The following is a 15254-nucleotide window of genomic DNA, read 5'->3' on the forward strand; positions in this document are numbered from 1 at the left end:
CTTGACTGCTAATAACATACACTTTGCTCTCTCACCACAACTATTTTCAAAGGCTACAGAGATGATCAGCTGAGTTCACAAGTGTCTCCTGTTAATGATATAGAAATCTCGTTAATCTGTCACTAGAATCATAAGAACACCATTAAAAAACTGTGTAGCTTCATCTAGAGCCTTTTTAAAGTAGTTAGGCTGTACTCAGGTGTGTTTCAGAATATGGCAGACAGTACATACATAGTAATATATATATATATATATATATATATATATATATATATATATATATATATATATATATATATATATATATATATATACTAAGTAACCCAGAGCTACATGTACTTTGATTAATGCTTCTTCCTTTTTCTGTGAGGGTTTTCCTGCAAAAAGTACAATTTACACAAGACCATTTTCTAAGCTAAGAGGCCATAGCAGTCAAAGGGTTAGGAATACTAACATATGCTACTGGAATGTGTGGGTTTGCAGCCTTCCTGACAGCCAGCTCTTGCAGAATTCTTCATCCTGCTCCTTCAAACAGCACTTAGCAATGACAGTAAGAAAAGTGTACCCACTTCTGCTCAGTGAGGCCTCACTTTCCTCCCTAGTTGTAAAGTGGGTATCACAGTAACACCTCTACTGTCAACCTTCCTACAAAGTCAGACCCAGTGTCCCACTTTCAGATGCTACCATTCAAGCTGGTATCACACTATAGCAAATGACAGCAACAGCTGCCTTCATGAGTCTGTTATGGGACAAACCTTAACACATAAAACACTGGGAGCTCTTGCTCACTGAGAAGAAAATGAAGCTGATGTTGCTCCTTAAGAGTAATGACTGGACTCCTTAAAATTGCATTTATATTCTTTCACTGTATTTGGAAGTTTACATTCACTCCACATCTGCCTGAGGAAGTAGGAATGATAGACCAGGTACGACTCACACCTCTCATTCACAAACTAGCTTTCCTTCACAAATCCTTTACATGTCAATTCATCACCATGCTCTAAGGCACTTAACAAATAAATTACACACCTCCACTTGCCTCCTTTGAAAAAAGAAAGAAAAGGAACTTATGAAAGGAAGTGTTAACTCAATGACACATTAATCAGCTGGCCATCGTTGTTTAAAATACCAAGAATTCATTATGCTCAAGGGCACTTGTAATTTACACCATCACTTAACTGGCTAATGAGCAAGAAGAATGACTATACTCCTTATCCTTATACAGCAAAGCCTCACAATTCTCCAGTATACTCTGAAGCACATTAAGGAGACAACTGCTAAGCCTCTAATAATAAATTCATGACTATTACTTTTAACTTCCAAATCACAACCTAGGAGACAACCAAGCAGAATATTCAAACCAAGTAACAATCAGCACTACATATACACATGCGTAAAAAATTCAGATTCACAGCTTAAATCTTCAATGCATATTATAGCACAGTAATGCACATACATGATGAAACAAAATGTTAAAACAACTCAAAAGCTGACTTATTATAAAGTATCCTATAGGACCATTTTATGAGATACAGGCTGACCAATCTGTTTTAGCATTGAATAACCTCAGGCCACCTTCAGATCAGGTAACAAGATGCTAATATGTGGTATTGCATGTTCCTGCTCCCTACCAGGCTTATACACAGCAACATTTACTTAGTTTTTCAATCACTGTACTGTTATAATAGATGTGTTAATGAAGGAGTATAGAATGTGATTACTACTGGAGTGTGCTGTGGGGAGGCATCACTTTACTCTGGGAGTGATGATAGTCTGGCAAGGCTCATGAAATGCCAGAAAATCAATGATCAGCTCATGTCATGTTAACAGTACAGAAATCTAATGAGGATGAGGTGACATTTTCTTCACAGTAACCTTAGGCCTTGCGACAAACAAAACCTGTACATGAACAACTGAATCAATCATGGGATCTATCCAGCAAGCAAAACCTTATCCTGACAGCCATATTGTAAATAATCTATACCATTCCATTCAACCAGTCCATAAGTTACACCTTACAAAATACAAAAATATGCTACAAACAAGATATACTATACTAACATGACAAAAATACTACAACTATGCACATGAATACTGAATAAAATGTATAAAATTAATGTTAAGACATACAACACAATCTGCAGAAACTCTTCCCAATATACAGAGCAGGAAGAAAAATCACTTTCCAATATGTTGTAACACCTCCAGACAGAGGCAGAAATAAAGAGATGAAAATGAACAAGAAAAGAAGAAATTAAGAATGTGAGTGAGATGAGAAACAAGTAGGAAGCTAAATAAGAAAATGGAAAACAAGGTGAACAGATATACAAAAAACAGAACAAGGCAATGAACTAAAATAACTGAGATCATCAAGAAGTCGGCACACTTACACTAAGCTACCAATGGACGGAAAGAACAAATGACAAGGATTGCTCGTTGACAGACTAGTCTTGGACGGATGAATGAGCAGCAGAACTGACCAAATGTTCCAGTCAGATATAAATAAAACCAGTTTCCTATAAAAATGTCCCACAAACCACCATGACAGTTTACAAGATTTTATCAGCCAAATGTAAAAGACAAAACCTGAGTAATATCTTTCACTCACCATTACCAGACAAACACCTGGATAAAACTATAATGAGATCTGATTCACTCACTCATGGAGGCTGAAAAGAGCCTTTCTTTCCAGTGATTATAACTAGAGTTGAGAATTAAAACAGAGTATGACTGAAGTGCTGCATGATGCAAGTAGAGGCAAAATTTAACGTTCAAATAAATACTACATACTAATAGTACTTAAAAGTAATCAGACTATCAACTGTGATAAACCTGAGATTCGGTATGATAAATACTTCAGATAATACCATAAATGTAACTGACCATCATAATACAAGGTTTGTCTAACAAAGTTAAAAGTAGTAAATAATAGAAAAACCAAGAATGAATAATAATAGGAGTAGCAAGGAAGAGAAAATAAATATAATAGGATGAGGCATAAAAAGAAAATGAAAAAAACAGTACAAAATAATAACTGAGACAGGGAGGGAAGTCACATCACAAGTCACATTTTCTCCTTTTCCACATCACCCTAATGATACTTCACATCTTTGATCTTCACCACACCTTACCTTAATGATACTTGACATCCTTCATCTTCACCACACCTTACCTTAACAAATAATACTTCATGAATGACTCCAGTGATGCCTGCAGATGGCCACACTGGGATCACAGCCACAGAAGGGAAGGATGAAGGTGGGCAGCAGGCTGTCTCACCTTCTAAGGAGCACCAAGACTGGCAGGAGGAGAATCACCTTACTGGCAAGACTGGAGGGACATGCACTGTCAGTGAATGTGAAGATGGTGAGTGCTCGATCCTGATCCTGCCATGGGTTCGCACCATTATCATAAAACATGGGGCAGTAGTCATCTGTAATATAAATGTACAATCAGCACAGTGCATGAAGCAATTTCATACTAGGCTTAGTGTTTACATTAAAAGGAGACTGACATTAAGAATTTTAGAGAATGAAGAGATGTTTAGATCAGTATGTAAAAAAATTAAAGCTTAATAGATGCTGCTCCACACAACAAGAAAATCAATAAAAGAATGACAATGAGAAATTCAACTCAAGCATTTATATAAGATTTATGGAAAATGTGGCAGCAACAAACACACTCATGCAGCAACAGCACACAGGCGAGATCACTCACAGAGGCGTTCATTGAGGGTCAGGGTTAGGGCCACAGAGGCACTCTCAGTAAAGTTGGAGGACATGAAGGTTTGCCGCAGACCACATGCTGCCCCAACAGATTGTGAGAGGCGGATCTGTGTGTCACTAACCCGCTGGTATACCTGTTGGCAAATCTATCTTGAGACTGTGTACTACTGAAACTATGTGCAGATGTGAGCTATTAGAGACAAGGATACTGAAATGTTACTTGCCATTTTTTCAATAAATGATATATACAAAGAATTAATTATAGCAGTTACACACACAATGTACTCCTATCTATCTGCTATATACCAGGCTGGCAATCCCCATGGGGTGGCTCAGACAAACCACCACACATTCACTTACACACACAACTGGCATTCTTAGCCCCATCAGCTACCAGTGGAAAGGAGCCCAGACACAGCACAGACTTCTTTGCATTAGGTGATAAAGACACTTATCTCACATAAATGCACTACTTGCTCAAAACAAGAAAGCTCACCACTCACCCAACACCTGAACCTGGACACAGAATCAGATGGGTCATGAGTCACCAGGTACGACAAGAGGTTCTCCTGCCAGAAGCCAACACACTGCAGCCGGTAGTCTATCACACCTGTGCAGGAAGAGTGAAGGTGAGAGGGGACACACACACTAGTCTCAACCTGTAGCTTCCCAAGCCAAAACTCATGTAAAAATCTATCTTTCAGTCAAGTCTCAATCCACTCCTTAAGTTGCAACAGAACAAAACAGAAAACAAAGAAATGTGCAGCAAGGAAGCTTGACAAAACTTACTATTAAAATCTATTGGGTGTCCGTCCTTGTTGAGTGACACACACAGATCCAAATCAATCTCAATCCACCTCCGCTCTCTGTCACAAACCGACATGACTGTGCGGCGGACTGGACAGTGATAGGAGTCGAGAGGTGAGGAGGTGATGCCCCCTACAATGCGAGGCTGCAAAGGTGAGCCTCCCTCCTGCTGGAACATGAACCTCCCACCAAAGGGACAGGAGACTGGGGCTGGGGAGTCCGCTGGAATGCCAAGGAAGGGAGTAAAGTGTTGATTAACTGTCCCCAATAATATGAAAGTGGCAAGGTACAGGGGAGTCTGTTGGAAGGCCAAGGAAAAGAGTAAAGTCCTGATTAATGTCCCCAGTAACAACAAGGTAACAAAATCAAGCACTACCTCACCAAACGGACAAGAGACAGGGAAGGAGATTTTGCTGGAAGGTCAAGAAAAAGAGAAGTGATGATTGATATCCCCAGTAACAAGAAGGTAACAAAATCAAGTACTACCCCACCAAAAGGATAAGAGACAGGGAAGGGGAGTTTGCTGGGAAGTCAAGAAAAAGAGAAAAGTGTTGATTAACATCCCCAGTAACAAGAAGGTAACAAAACCAAACACCAAATACACCTCCCTGCCCTTCACCTGCAATTAGTAAATTTTAATCCTAGGCCACTTAATTTGTAGTTTTAAGTTTTTATTCTCTTAAATTTGAACTATATCTACTTTTACCTTAACATTACTAGTATTTTAATGCACTTTTATAACTCAGCACCATATGACTTTAGTTGTTGTGGCATCATGCAAGAAATTTTTTAATCACATCACTTCACACATTCTCTCAAACCTCAATGAAACCAGCAAGTCACCATACACATCCTCTCAAGCCCAAATGAATCCAACACATCACCAGTCCATGAACTCACCAATCAGAGTGTCATACTTCCACTCCCGGCCACTCCTGAAGTTGGCATAGTCACACACTTGGAAGTCCTGGTAGATGAGAGCCCAGCTGACTCGGTAACGCACAATGTTGTGGTGGCGGGGAACCATCTCCCAACACACGTACTCTGTCTGGCTGTGGTGAGAGACTGACTTTAACAGACTAGACAGGATGGAGCCAAGAGAATAATTGATAACATGACTGAGAGGCTAAATGACTACATACATACATACATATACCAAGGCTGTCTCTCCCATTTTCCCTACCCATGTCCAGTGAATGATGAGAATTAGACATCTGCAATATTGGGACATACTGTGCACTAATCAGGATGGATATTAGAGGGATTACAGTACTTGACTGGATTGAGCCCGTAGATTAACTGATAACTTGATTGTGTAACTACCTATTTGACTAATTGAATGATGCAAAGGCAGCACAAAATTAATAAACACGTACTCTACCGGATTAGGCCAAGAAATTAACTAATAACCTAACCAAATGACTAACTGAATGATAACCAGCTAAAGGACTGATAATGATAATAACTAGCTAAATAACTTAGTGAATGATAATTTAAGGAAGCACAAAAACTAATAAACACACACACTACTGGATGAGAGAGAGAGAGAGAGAGAGAGAGAGAGAGAGAGAGAGAGAGAGAGAGAGAGAGAGAGAGAGAGAGAGAGAGAGAGAGAGAGAGAGAGAGAGAATGTTGGTTAACTAATAACATGACTACGAACTGGCTTAATGACTGACTGAATGATGACCCAAGGCAGCACAAAATGAGTAAAATGAATGCGTTGACAATTACATGATGAATTGTCATCTTTCATGAACTCAAAATGCTTTAACAACCCTCATCTCTATTTGAGCACCTCACTGACACACTAACTCTCATCCCTCTCTAGTTTCACAACTCTCCATCTAAACACTTCATTCTCCCTCCTTTCTCTCTCTAGTTACAGTACTTTTTCACCCCTTACAACTCTCCATCACTCACCAGCCTTCATTCATACAATCACCCTTATTTCCCTCTAGTTACAATACCTTCCCATGTTAAAACTACCCTTTGTCACTCACCAGCCTTCTATACTCTGCTTGGCCATCAAGTAACGGTTCCCTCGCTGCTCCAAACAGGTGTAGGTGGTGGTCTTGGCAGCGTACCCTCGCCACATGGTCTCAGTGATGTGGGTAGAGTTGATGACCACCTGAGCCTCTCCTATTCCTGAAGACTCCCACTTTCCAGTCAGGTTGTGAGGCAGGTAGCAGCCAGGTGGTATGATTTCATGTTTAGCTTTGGGAAGAGTAAGGGATTAAATGTAAATGCATTGATTGATTAATTCTTTCTCTTATTTGCACTTTTATTCTTCCTTCCATGATATTTCTTTTATCTTTCCTTTATATATCACTACCATCTGCATCTCTTCCTTCTTTCGATCTACCTTTTTACTGGCTCACTCATATTTAATTGCTCCTTCCATTTCCTTCCACTCTACTTTCCTCTTTCATTCATCCCATCAACTTACCACAGCATTTTCTCTCTCACCTCTTCCTCCAGCCATTACTCCTTTCCTCTTTCCTTGTATACAACAACATTTTCTCTCTCACACCTCCCTCCTCTAACACATTACACCCTCCCTTTTACCTTTCATCTCTACCAACCCTCTCACTTACCATAGCTGAGTCTGAACTTTACAGGGCTGCTCTGTGGCGTCTTGAGCACTGAGCACTCTGGCGTAATGGACAGTCCCATGTACAGGTCGTCCTCCCGGTCCCGCACAAAGCATCGGTAGCGCTCCTCCCTGCGAGACTCCTTCGTGTTGGCGACAGCAAAGTAATGGTTCCGCCCCACCTTCCAGTCACCAAGGCACGTGTACTCCCGAACTGTGTGAGGAAGGGTGTATTATACCTGTCCATCTCTTTCCTTGTCTCTCAACCTCTGTACTTCCAAACTGTGTGAGGATGTACTGTATCTGTCCATCTGCCTCTGTCTTTCTACTTCTCCATGCATTTCTGAACTGTGTGAGGAAGGGTGCATTATATCGGTCTGTCTATTTATTTCTCTCTCTACCTCTGCTCTATGTTCTCCTAACCCATGTGGGGAAGGATGTATTGTATCTGTACACCTGTTTCTTTGTCTCTCTACCTCTTTCAATACATCACCTAAGATTTCTGTCAATTTTATTATTTTTTGCACCTTTTTTTTTTATCTCTATCTCTCTCAGATCCAAAGATTTGGCAATTCTATTCTTCTCTCTCTCTCTCTCTCTCTCTCTCTCTCTCTCTCTCTCTCTCTCTCTCTCTCTCTCCAAGGCATCAGTTCCCAAATTGTGAAAAACATTTAAACTTCAACTCATAAGAAGGAGAGGATATGCAAAATATCTGGTTGTGTAAAATGAAGAATATTAATGATTAAATGACATCATATCATCTTTCTACTATTAACTCCAATCTTCCCCTCTTCCTCATCCAGACATCCTGCCAGTCTCCACTTTATAGACAACCTTTCTTCTCTTTTCACTTACATTCTTTTCCCATCACTCATCTGGTACAAGCCACCCATTCTATTACCCTCCCACAGTCTCCTCTCATCCACAACTCGACACATTCTCCATCTTTACATAACAATGACACCATTTTCCGTCATCCTTTCCACATCAATCCTTCCTCTCTCTCTTTTCATCCTCAAAACACACATTTCTCCCTCACAAAATCATGACCACTTTTCTCCATCATCCTCTCCCTTGCCCTGTCCTTCATCCTCTTCACTTACGAGCATCAAAGGAGTTTCCGACGCCCTCACACTTCTTGAAATTGATGGTGAATGTCTGGCTGTCAATGAGAAACTGGCTGCCTGGTTTCTGACATGACCTCACCATTGCCTCTGGGTGGTTACACTCCCCCGTAAAGCTGTGTGGAGAGAGTTATTATGTTATCAGAGGTCACACTGGGTCACAGGAATGGAAGACAGGAATTGTATTATTATTATTATTATTATTATTATTATTATTATTAGTAGTAGTAGTAGTAGTAGTAGTAGTAGTAGTAGTAGTAGTAGTAGTAGTAGTAGTAGTAGTAGTAGTAGTAGTGCAGTGTGGAGAGTGAGGTTGTTATGGGTCACCTTAGGTCACAGGGATGGAAGACTAGAATTGTAGTAGTAGTAGTAGTAGTAGTAGTAGTAGTAGTAGTAGTAGTAGTAGTAGTAGTAGTAGTAGTAGTAGTAGTAGTAACTATTCACCACTACTCTTTTTTCAAGCTCTTCTCTCTGTTCATTTGTATTAATTCTTTCCTCTTCCTCTCATTCTTTTATCCTCACTTGCAACACTGTTTCCGCATCATAATTTTTCTTTTTCTTTTTTCTTTGCAGATATAAATTTAACTTTTTTTCGTTTTGGTGTTGCAACTCTCTTTCTCTCTCCTTCCTTTGTCTTCAAAATCTTGTGTCACCTTCCTAACCGTTAGTCTTTCCCATGAGAGAGAGAGAGAGAGAGAGAGAGAGAGAGAGAGAGAGAGAGAGAGAGAGAGAGAGAGAGAGAGAGAGAGAGAGAGAGAGAGAGAGAGAGAGACTCGTACGCCTGAAGCACCGAAAAAATAACTACGATTAGGCGCACAGCACTAAAGAAACCCACCTAAACTTGTTCTTCCAGGCGAAGTGGAAGAGGCCATGGAGGGCTGGGCGACAGTTGATGGGGGTCGGGTCACTTCTAAACAGCATCACGCCTGACTGCCGCCTCCCCTCCAGCCACCGACACGCCGCCGCTGCATCGCTCACACACGGCCCTGATACGAGAGAGAGAGAGAGAGAGAGAGAGAGAGAGAGAGAGAGAGAGAGAGAGAGAGAGAGAGAGAGAGAGAGAGAAATTTTATTGTTTTAGCTCAAAGACAAGTGTTTCAGAATTGTCTAAAATGAAGAATTATAGATTATTTTCTGGTTTCCCTGTAAATCAGAGCAAAATCCCTAGAAGTTTCAATTTCAATAGAATATACGTAATTAAAAGGCAACAATAAATTTAAAAAATAACGGTAAAGAATTAAACAAGTTACAAGTTAATAAACACGCACCTTCCAGCTTCTCCAGGATGTTCCAAGATCTGACGAGCAGACGGACGCAGACGAAGCACTGATGGTGGGAGAAGACGTACTGGAAGGTGTCGCGGCGAAGCTGGGCGGCGTCCACGGGCTGGCCAAGACTCTCAACCCACCCCTCACTGATGCTCGTGTCCACTTCCCGGCCTTCCTCCCACGAGAACCAATCCCCGCGCAGCAGCAGAGGAAATGGTTCTGCGGTGGTGATGCTGGTGGCGTGGGTGTTCTGCTGGCTGCCATCACACACCCCGGCTGCAAGTGTTGAGAGAAAAGGACTGCTTATTCTCTCACGCCTTATGATCCGTTTGTTTCAGTATTAAATTTGATCCATTAATCAATCACTGGCTTTCCTAAAACTGTAGAATCCGAAATACAAACAAGATCACACTGATAATGAATGAAAATATCTTCACCGGCTGCAAGCTGTAGAGGAAGACTTTTTCTTTCATACGACGCCACGTGATCCCGTTGTTTCAGCACTAAATTTCATCCATTAATCAATCGGTCTTTCTCAAAACTGCGTAGAAGCCGGAATACAAACAAGATTGGAAGACAATGAGTAAACATCTCTTTCCAGGCTGCAGGTTGGAAAGGAAAAGACTGTATGCTTACTCTTTTACATGAAGCCACACTCTCCCGTTGTTCCAGCACTAAATTTTATCCACTGATCAATCTCTAACCTTCTTACAACTGGATAAAAGTTGAAATAGAAACAAGATCAGATGATACCCCTGACCCGTCTCCTTTTCACGGCAAATATAGAACTGACCCACAGCCACAGCTGAGGGTTTAGTGAAGCAATGAACCTTTACGTAAAATTCACTGAGATATCAAATTTACTATATCTAAGATTTAATACTTCCCTTAAAGTGTGCGCACTATAAATGTAAGTAAACGTCTCGCTATATATGATCAAAGAGGACCTAACAGCGACACAAAGCAAAAGAGGCCAAATGAAAATTAAGAATAATTCGCTAATCAGTTTAGTGACGGTTGGTTCATTTGTTGTTTCGGACAATACATGCTGCGTAGTTAAAATCATTGCAAAGTTTCAGGCCTCGCTACTTATTTGGAGTTTTTTTTTATTATTTAGCACAAGAACAACCCTAATCACCACAGCAACACAAACAACAAATACTACTACTACTACTACTACTACTACTATTACAGGATAACAACGTAATCATGTCCCTAAACCAACTTGTCTCCTCTCTTTTTAACACTCCAAAAGATTTCCATGTATATGATCTCACAATTTCAAGGACCAAGGTGGTGTGATTACTGAGAAGGTCCTCCTAGCAGCCTGAGGTCGAGGGAGCAACGCCCCTTGATGCGAGACGGCGAAACAACACGCGAGGCGGATCGAAGGTAATCTACGCGGTGGGCGGCGGCGACTTGCTAATCGATGGAGGCGTAATTCTTGTATATAATTTGTATACATAACAAGGTGAGGAGAAAAATAAGTAAATATCACAAGAAAGGGATGTATAAGAAAGCAACTATATGATTATTAATGCTAAGTGTTAGATCTACGTATATTTCCTTAATTACTAAATCGTCTTGTATAATTGTTGTATAATTGATAATAACAAGAGGAGAAACATGTAGATTCCACAAAAGGATGTTGTATCATAAGGACGCCACTATGCAATTGTCAGTAATGGTTAGTGTTATATCTCTATATATTTCCTTAATTACTTAATTAGTGGTAAGCCTGTTATATCTATAAGTTTCCTTAATTAACCATTTACTTAGATATGTAGATACCACAGGAAAACGATGTTATATCATTAGAACGCCACAATACGATAATTATTGATGGTAAGTTTGTTGTACCTCTATTTATTTCCTTAATTACTTAATAATCCATTTATATAGACCAGTCAGTCAGACACAATTATATGAGTTGTTGTCATTAGTCTATCGGGTAATACGACTGACTTAATTACTAACGCTTAATCAATTACAGTACATGCAAGGAAATTAATCAATAAATCAATAAATGCATGAATGAAATCATGAATGAATGTTCAAACAAATAAATACAAAAATGGATAAAAAATAAAGTAGAAAAAAAAAACGAATACAAAAATTAATAAAAAGCAAATTACAAACTAATAAATAGGATACAAAAACTCAAACGCAAATATTTAGTAAAGAACATAACGGTTCATCATAACACTACTGCTATTACTTATCAATGAAGACAACACGTTACAAAGCTACTAATGATGACTCAATCGGGGTCATCTTATCAGTAATGTGTTAATGTTTATTGCGTGACTTTGTAAACCCCCCCTCTCTCTCTCTCTCTCTCTCTCTCTCTCTCTCTCTCTCTCTCTCTCTCTCTCTCTCTCTCTCTCTCTACGATTCTATGGGATTATTTCACCTCTTACGTCACAACCACAGTATTGACGTAACTATAACGCTTTCTTTTTTTCCCTCCCTCCTCACTCCTCATCCTCCCCCTTCCCTCTCCTTCTTACCTGCATGAGCTGTCTTGACCTTTGCGTGACCTTCAGGAGGCGACAGGTGAAGAAAGAAAGAAGGAAAGAAGGAAGGAAGGAAGGAAGGAAGGAAGGAAGGAAGAAAAAATGGAAGACAATTCTATTCGTGGTTGATTTCACGAGAATCTTAACGCCTCTCTCTCTCTCTCTCTCTCTCTCTCTCTCTCTCTCTCTCTCTCTCTCTCTCTCTCACACACACACACAAAGGAATTCCAGGAAGAAATAACAAGTGAGGAAAACTTGAATGACCACGGCGTTCTCTCTCTCTCTCTCTCTCTCTCTCTCTCTCTCTCTCTCTCTCTCTCTCTCTCTCTCTCTCTCTCTCTCTCTCTCTCCTTCATACAGCACCCTCTAGTATCACAGAACACGAGACAAGAGAGGGTGACCGTCAAACAACAATGAATGATGATTAAAGAGGCTTACAAGTCCATAAAACTAACAAAAAACAAAATATAAAGACAACCAACAAAAAGTAAATAAGACAAATAAAAATAAAGTAAACAAAATTAACAAATAACAAAATAGGACAAAATCATCAAGCTCCATTCTATTCTTACTATCCAACGTCAGAAAAAATATATAAAAAAATGCGAGTTCTCAGACACCTTACAATATTCCCAGCAGTCCCTTCTTGTCCTCAGAACTTGACGTAAGAATAAAAGTATCTTCTGGTAATCCTGGTCCATACAGTAGCTAATTACATTACGTCACGGAAGAGATATGAATAATTGCATTGTGAATACCCAGGAGGAGGAGGAGGAATACGAAGGAATAAAAAGGGAGTCAAAACAGCAGCAGACCAGCACCAGTAGTCATTAAACGCTTCAGTGTCTCACGTTGGCCATTTCAATAGGCTGTAGTGGAAGTTACTGGGTGCTTTAAGCGTGTTTTCTCGATTCCAGTTAGTTTGACAAGGATCGTGCATTGCCAGTAGGAAACACGCCTCTAACAACCTGACTCATCGTTTTCGTGCCCCTCGAAAAGAGTGAGAGCAAAACCTTTCAGAATACGCCCCTTATTAGGCTGTTTGGGTATTCTACTCTGTTATTGAGACAAAATAGTACAGAAAGACAGGATAGTACAGATGAGGAGGAGAAGAATAGATAATTACTGTACCATTCTCAAGACCTAACAACAAGAACAACAATTATCAGAGGTGCAATTGTTACCAGTCTGCGGAATCTGGTTCGAATCCGGGCTGGAGCGGTAATGTGAGAAAGGATTATTACCCGCTCCCCCTCCCTCCCACCCCGTGACAGTCAGATGGGAGGGTGCCATGAAATCTGTCTGTCTTTCAAGTAAGAAGCGATGCATGAACGTATAGTCAGTTAAGTTTTTAGTATTAACTTTAAATATTGGGGCCATTGTTGCTAACCTAACCACGGGGCATTTTTATTATTATTTTTTTTTTTATCAGTAAATGTGTTACGCCTTATAAAACTGGCAATGAAAGAATAAAACAGGAAAAAAAGAATGGTATTGGAAGGTGATGACGACACTAGGAAAGAAAAGAACACACACACACACACAGAGAGAGAGAGAGAGAGAGAGAGAGAGAGAGAGAGAGAGAGAGAGAGAGAGAGAGAGAGAGACAGGAACCGTACTGTACAAAAAACTGTGGGACTGACTCAAATCCCTCATACACTTCCTGCCCCCCCTCCTCTCTCTCTCTCTCTCTCTCTCTCTCTCCACAAAGGTTCCCGATGACCTCTGACCTGACCTGACCCACGTGTATTTAGCGAGTGAGGTCAAAAGCAAATATCAATCACGAGAGGACATCTTTAATTTATTCACCTAAACAAGAATTATTAATGCACACCTTGTAGTTTCAAAAAATAAATAAATAAATAAAATAAAATATACAAATTTATAAGAACCGATAATCATTAATGTACCTTATAAATAAAGAAACTGAAGAGATATTATTTTCCTTATTTGGGTTAGAAATATAAAATAATGGTGATAATAGTAATAAGGATAGTTAAAATTAAATCATGGGCCGTAACTCATTTATTATAACATTCTCTTTGACAATCATTATATTAGTACACGAAACATTTATTTAATTATACATCTACCTTATGAGCATACTATTACTATTACTACTACTACTACTACTACTACTACTACTACTACTTCATTCCCCGTGTGCTTTGTCAGACTCACGGACAGTCAACAGTCAACAACACACGTACTTACCGAAGACAGAAGCAAACACAAGGGCCCGGTGCATCCACCCACGACTCATCTTTCTCCACTTCCCTCCCAGCAGCTGATCACAGACTCACACAGCACTTATCCTGCACTGCGGCGTCTAAGTCATTGTAGAGAGACAAAAAGCACCACTTTCCAAACACAGAGGAGCAAGAAAGTGTTTAAACGCTACCGCCGCCTAGCTGTTACCTGATGCACTGCTTCTCCACATGTTTCCCTTCGCTGCCAGGAACTTGTGGTCATGTTATCGTACTGCAGCTTCTCTAACGATTCATTTGTGGTCTTCTTAGCTTCTTAGTTCATTCCCTCCTTTCGCTACATTGTACTGTGTTATGGTTGTGAATTCAAGGTTTTTAACTGGCCTTGTCACCCTGGTAAGTAAGTAAGGGATGCTTAGAGGATGGGAAACCGCGATAATTTACAATTCACAGACTTGTTAAGTTGTTAGTTCATCCCCTTTCCCTTTCGCTACATTACACTGTCCTATAATGGTGAATTCAAGCTTATAAACTAGCCTTGTCACCCTAGTAAGTTAATAAGGAATGCTTGGAGGACGCGGCATGGAGCGGTCTCGTGGTTTCCAGTGAATGGAGACACGTCCGACAGCCCTGATATGGTATTGCTCCCTCCCCCACCTGAGGCTGACTGACCATCACCATGACAGCCGCATAAACCACAGCGAGCGAGAGGAAGGTCGGGCTTTGAACTGTTGTCTAAATACTTGTATGGCACTTCCTACGTGTACCATGCAGGCTGGGATGCATGATGACCTGAAACAAAGGATACGAAGAGATGTGAATGTGACTGGATTCCTGTTTTCTTCGTCACCGGGAATGCCTCTGATGTTACGCTCGAGATGAGTAAGGTAACGGTGATGGGAAACATGAGGGATGAGACGCGTTCTGCAGGTGGCAGCTCATGACTCACCTGGCAACAGTGGCGGGGGGGGGGGGAAACCTACATTTGAATTATTGATTAGTTAAATACCACATCTG

The 15254-nt window shown here is 40.4% G+C and overlaps 1 protein-coding gene across 1 annotated transcript; it reads right to left on the reverse strand.

The window, feature by feature from the left end:
• Positions 1–851: 851 nt before the first annotated feature.
• LOC135089077 (uncharacterized) lies at positions 852–14705 on the reverse strand. Its single transcript, XM_063984298.1, has 11 exons — positions 14245–14705; positions 9515–9790; positions 9082–9232; positions 8226–8362; positions 7127–7336; positions 6533–6746; positions 5433–5584; positions 4515–4754; positions 4229–4335; positions 3718–3859; positions 852–3433 (listed from the first exon to the last, which is right to left on the reverse strand). The coding sequence occupies exons 1-11, from the start codon at positions 14291–14293 to the stop codon at positions 3276–3278; spliced, it is 1836 nt and encodes a 611-aa protein (XP_063840368.1). The 5' UTR covers positions 14294–14705; the 3' UTR covers positions 852–3275.
• Between the last annotated feature and the right edge of the window lie 549 nt (positions 14706–15254).

The sequence above is a fragment of the Scylla paramamosain genome, chromosome 32, assembly GCF_035594125.1.
Source record: "Scylla paramamosain isolate STU-SP2022 chromosome 32, ASM3559412v1, whole genome shotgun sequence".
In the NCBI taxonomy this organism is placed as follows: Eukaryota; Metazoa; Arthropoda; class Malacostraca; order Decapoda; family Portunidae; genus Scylla; species Scylla paramamosain.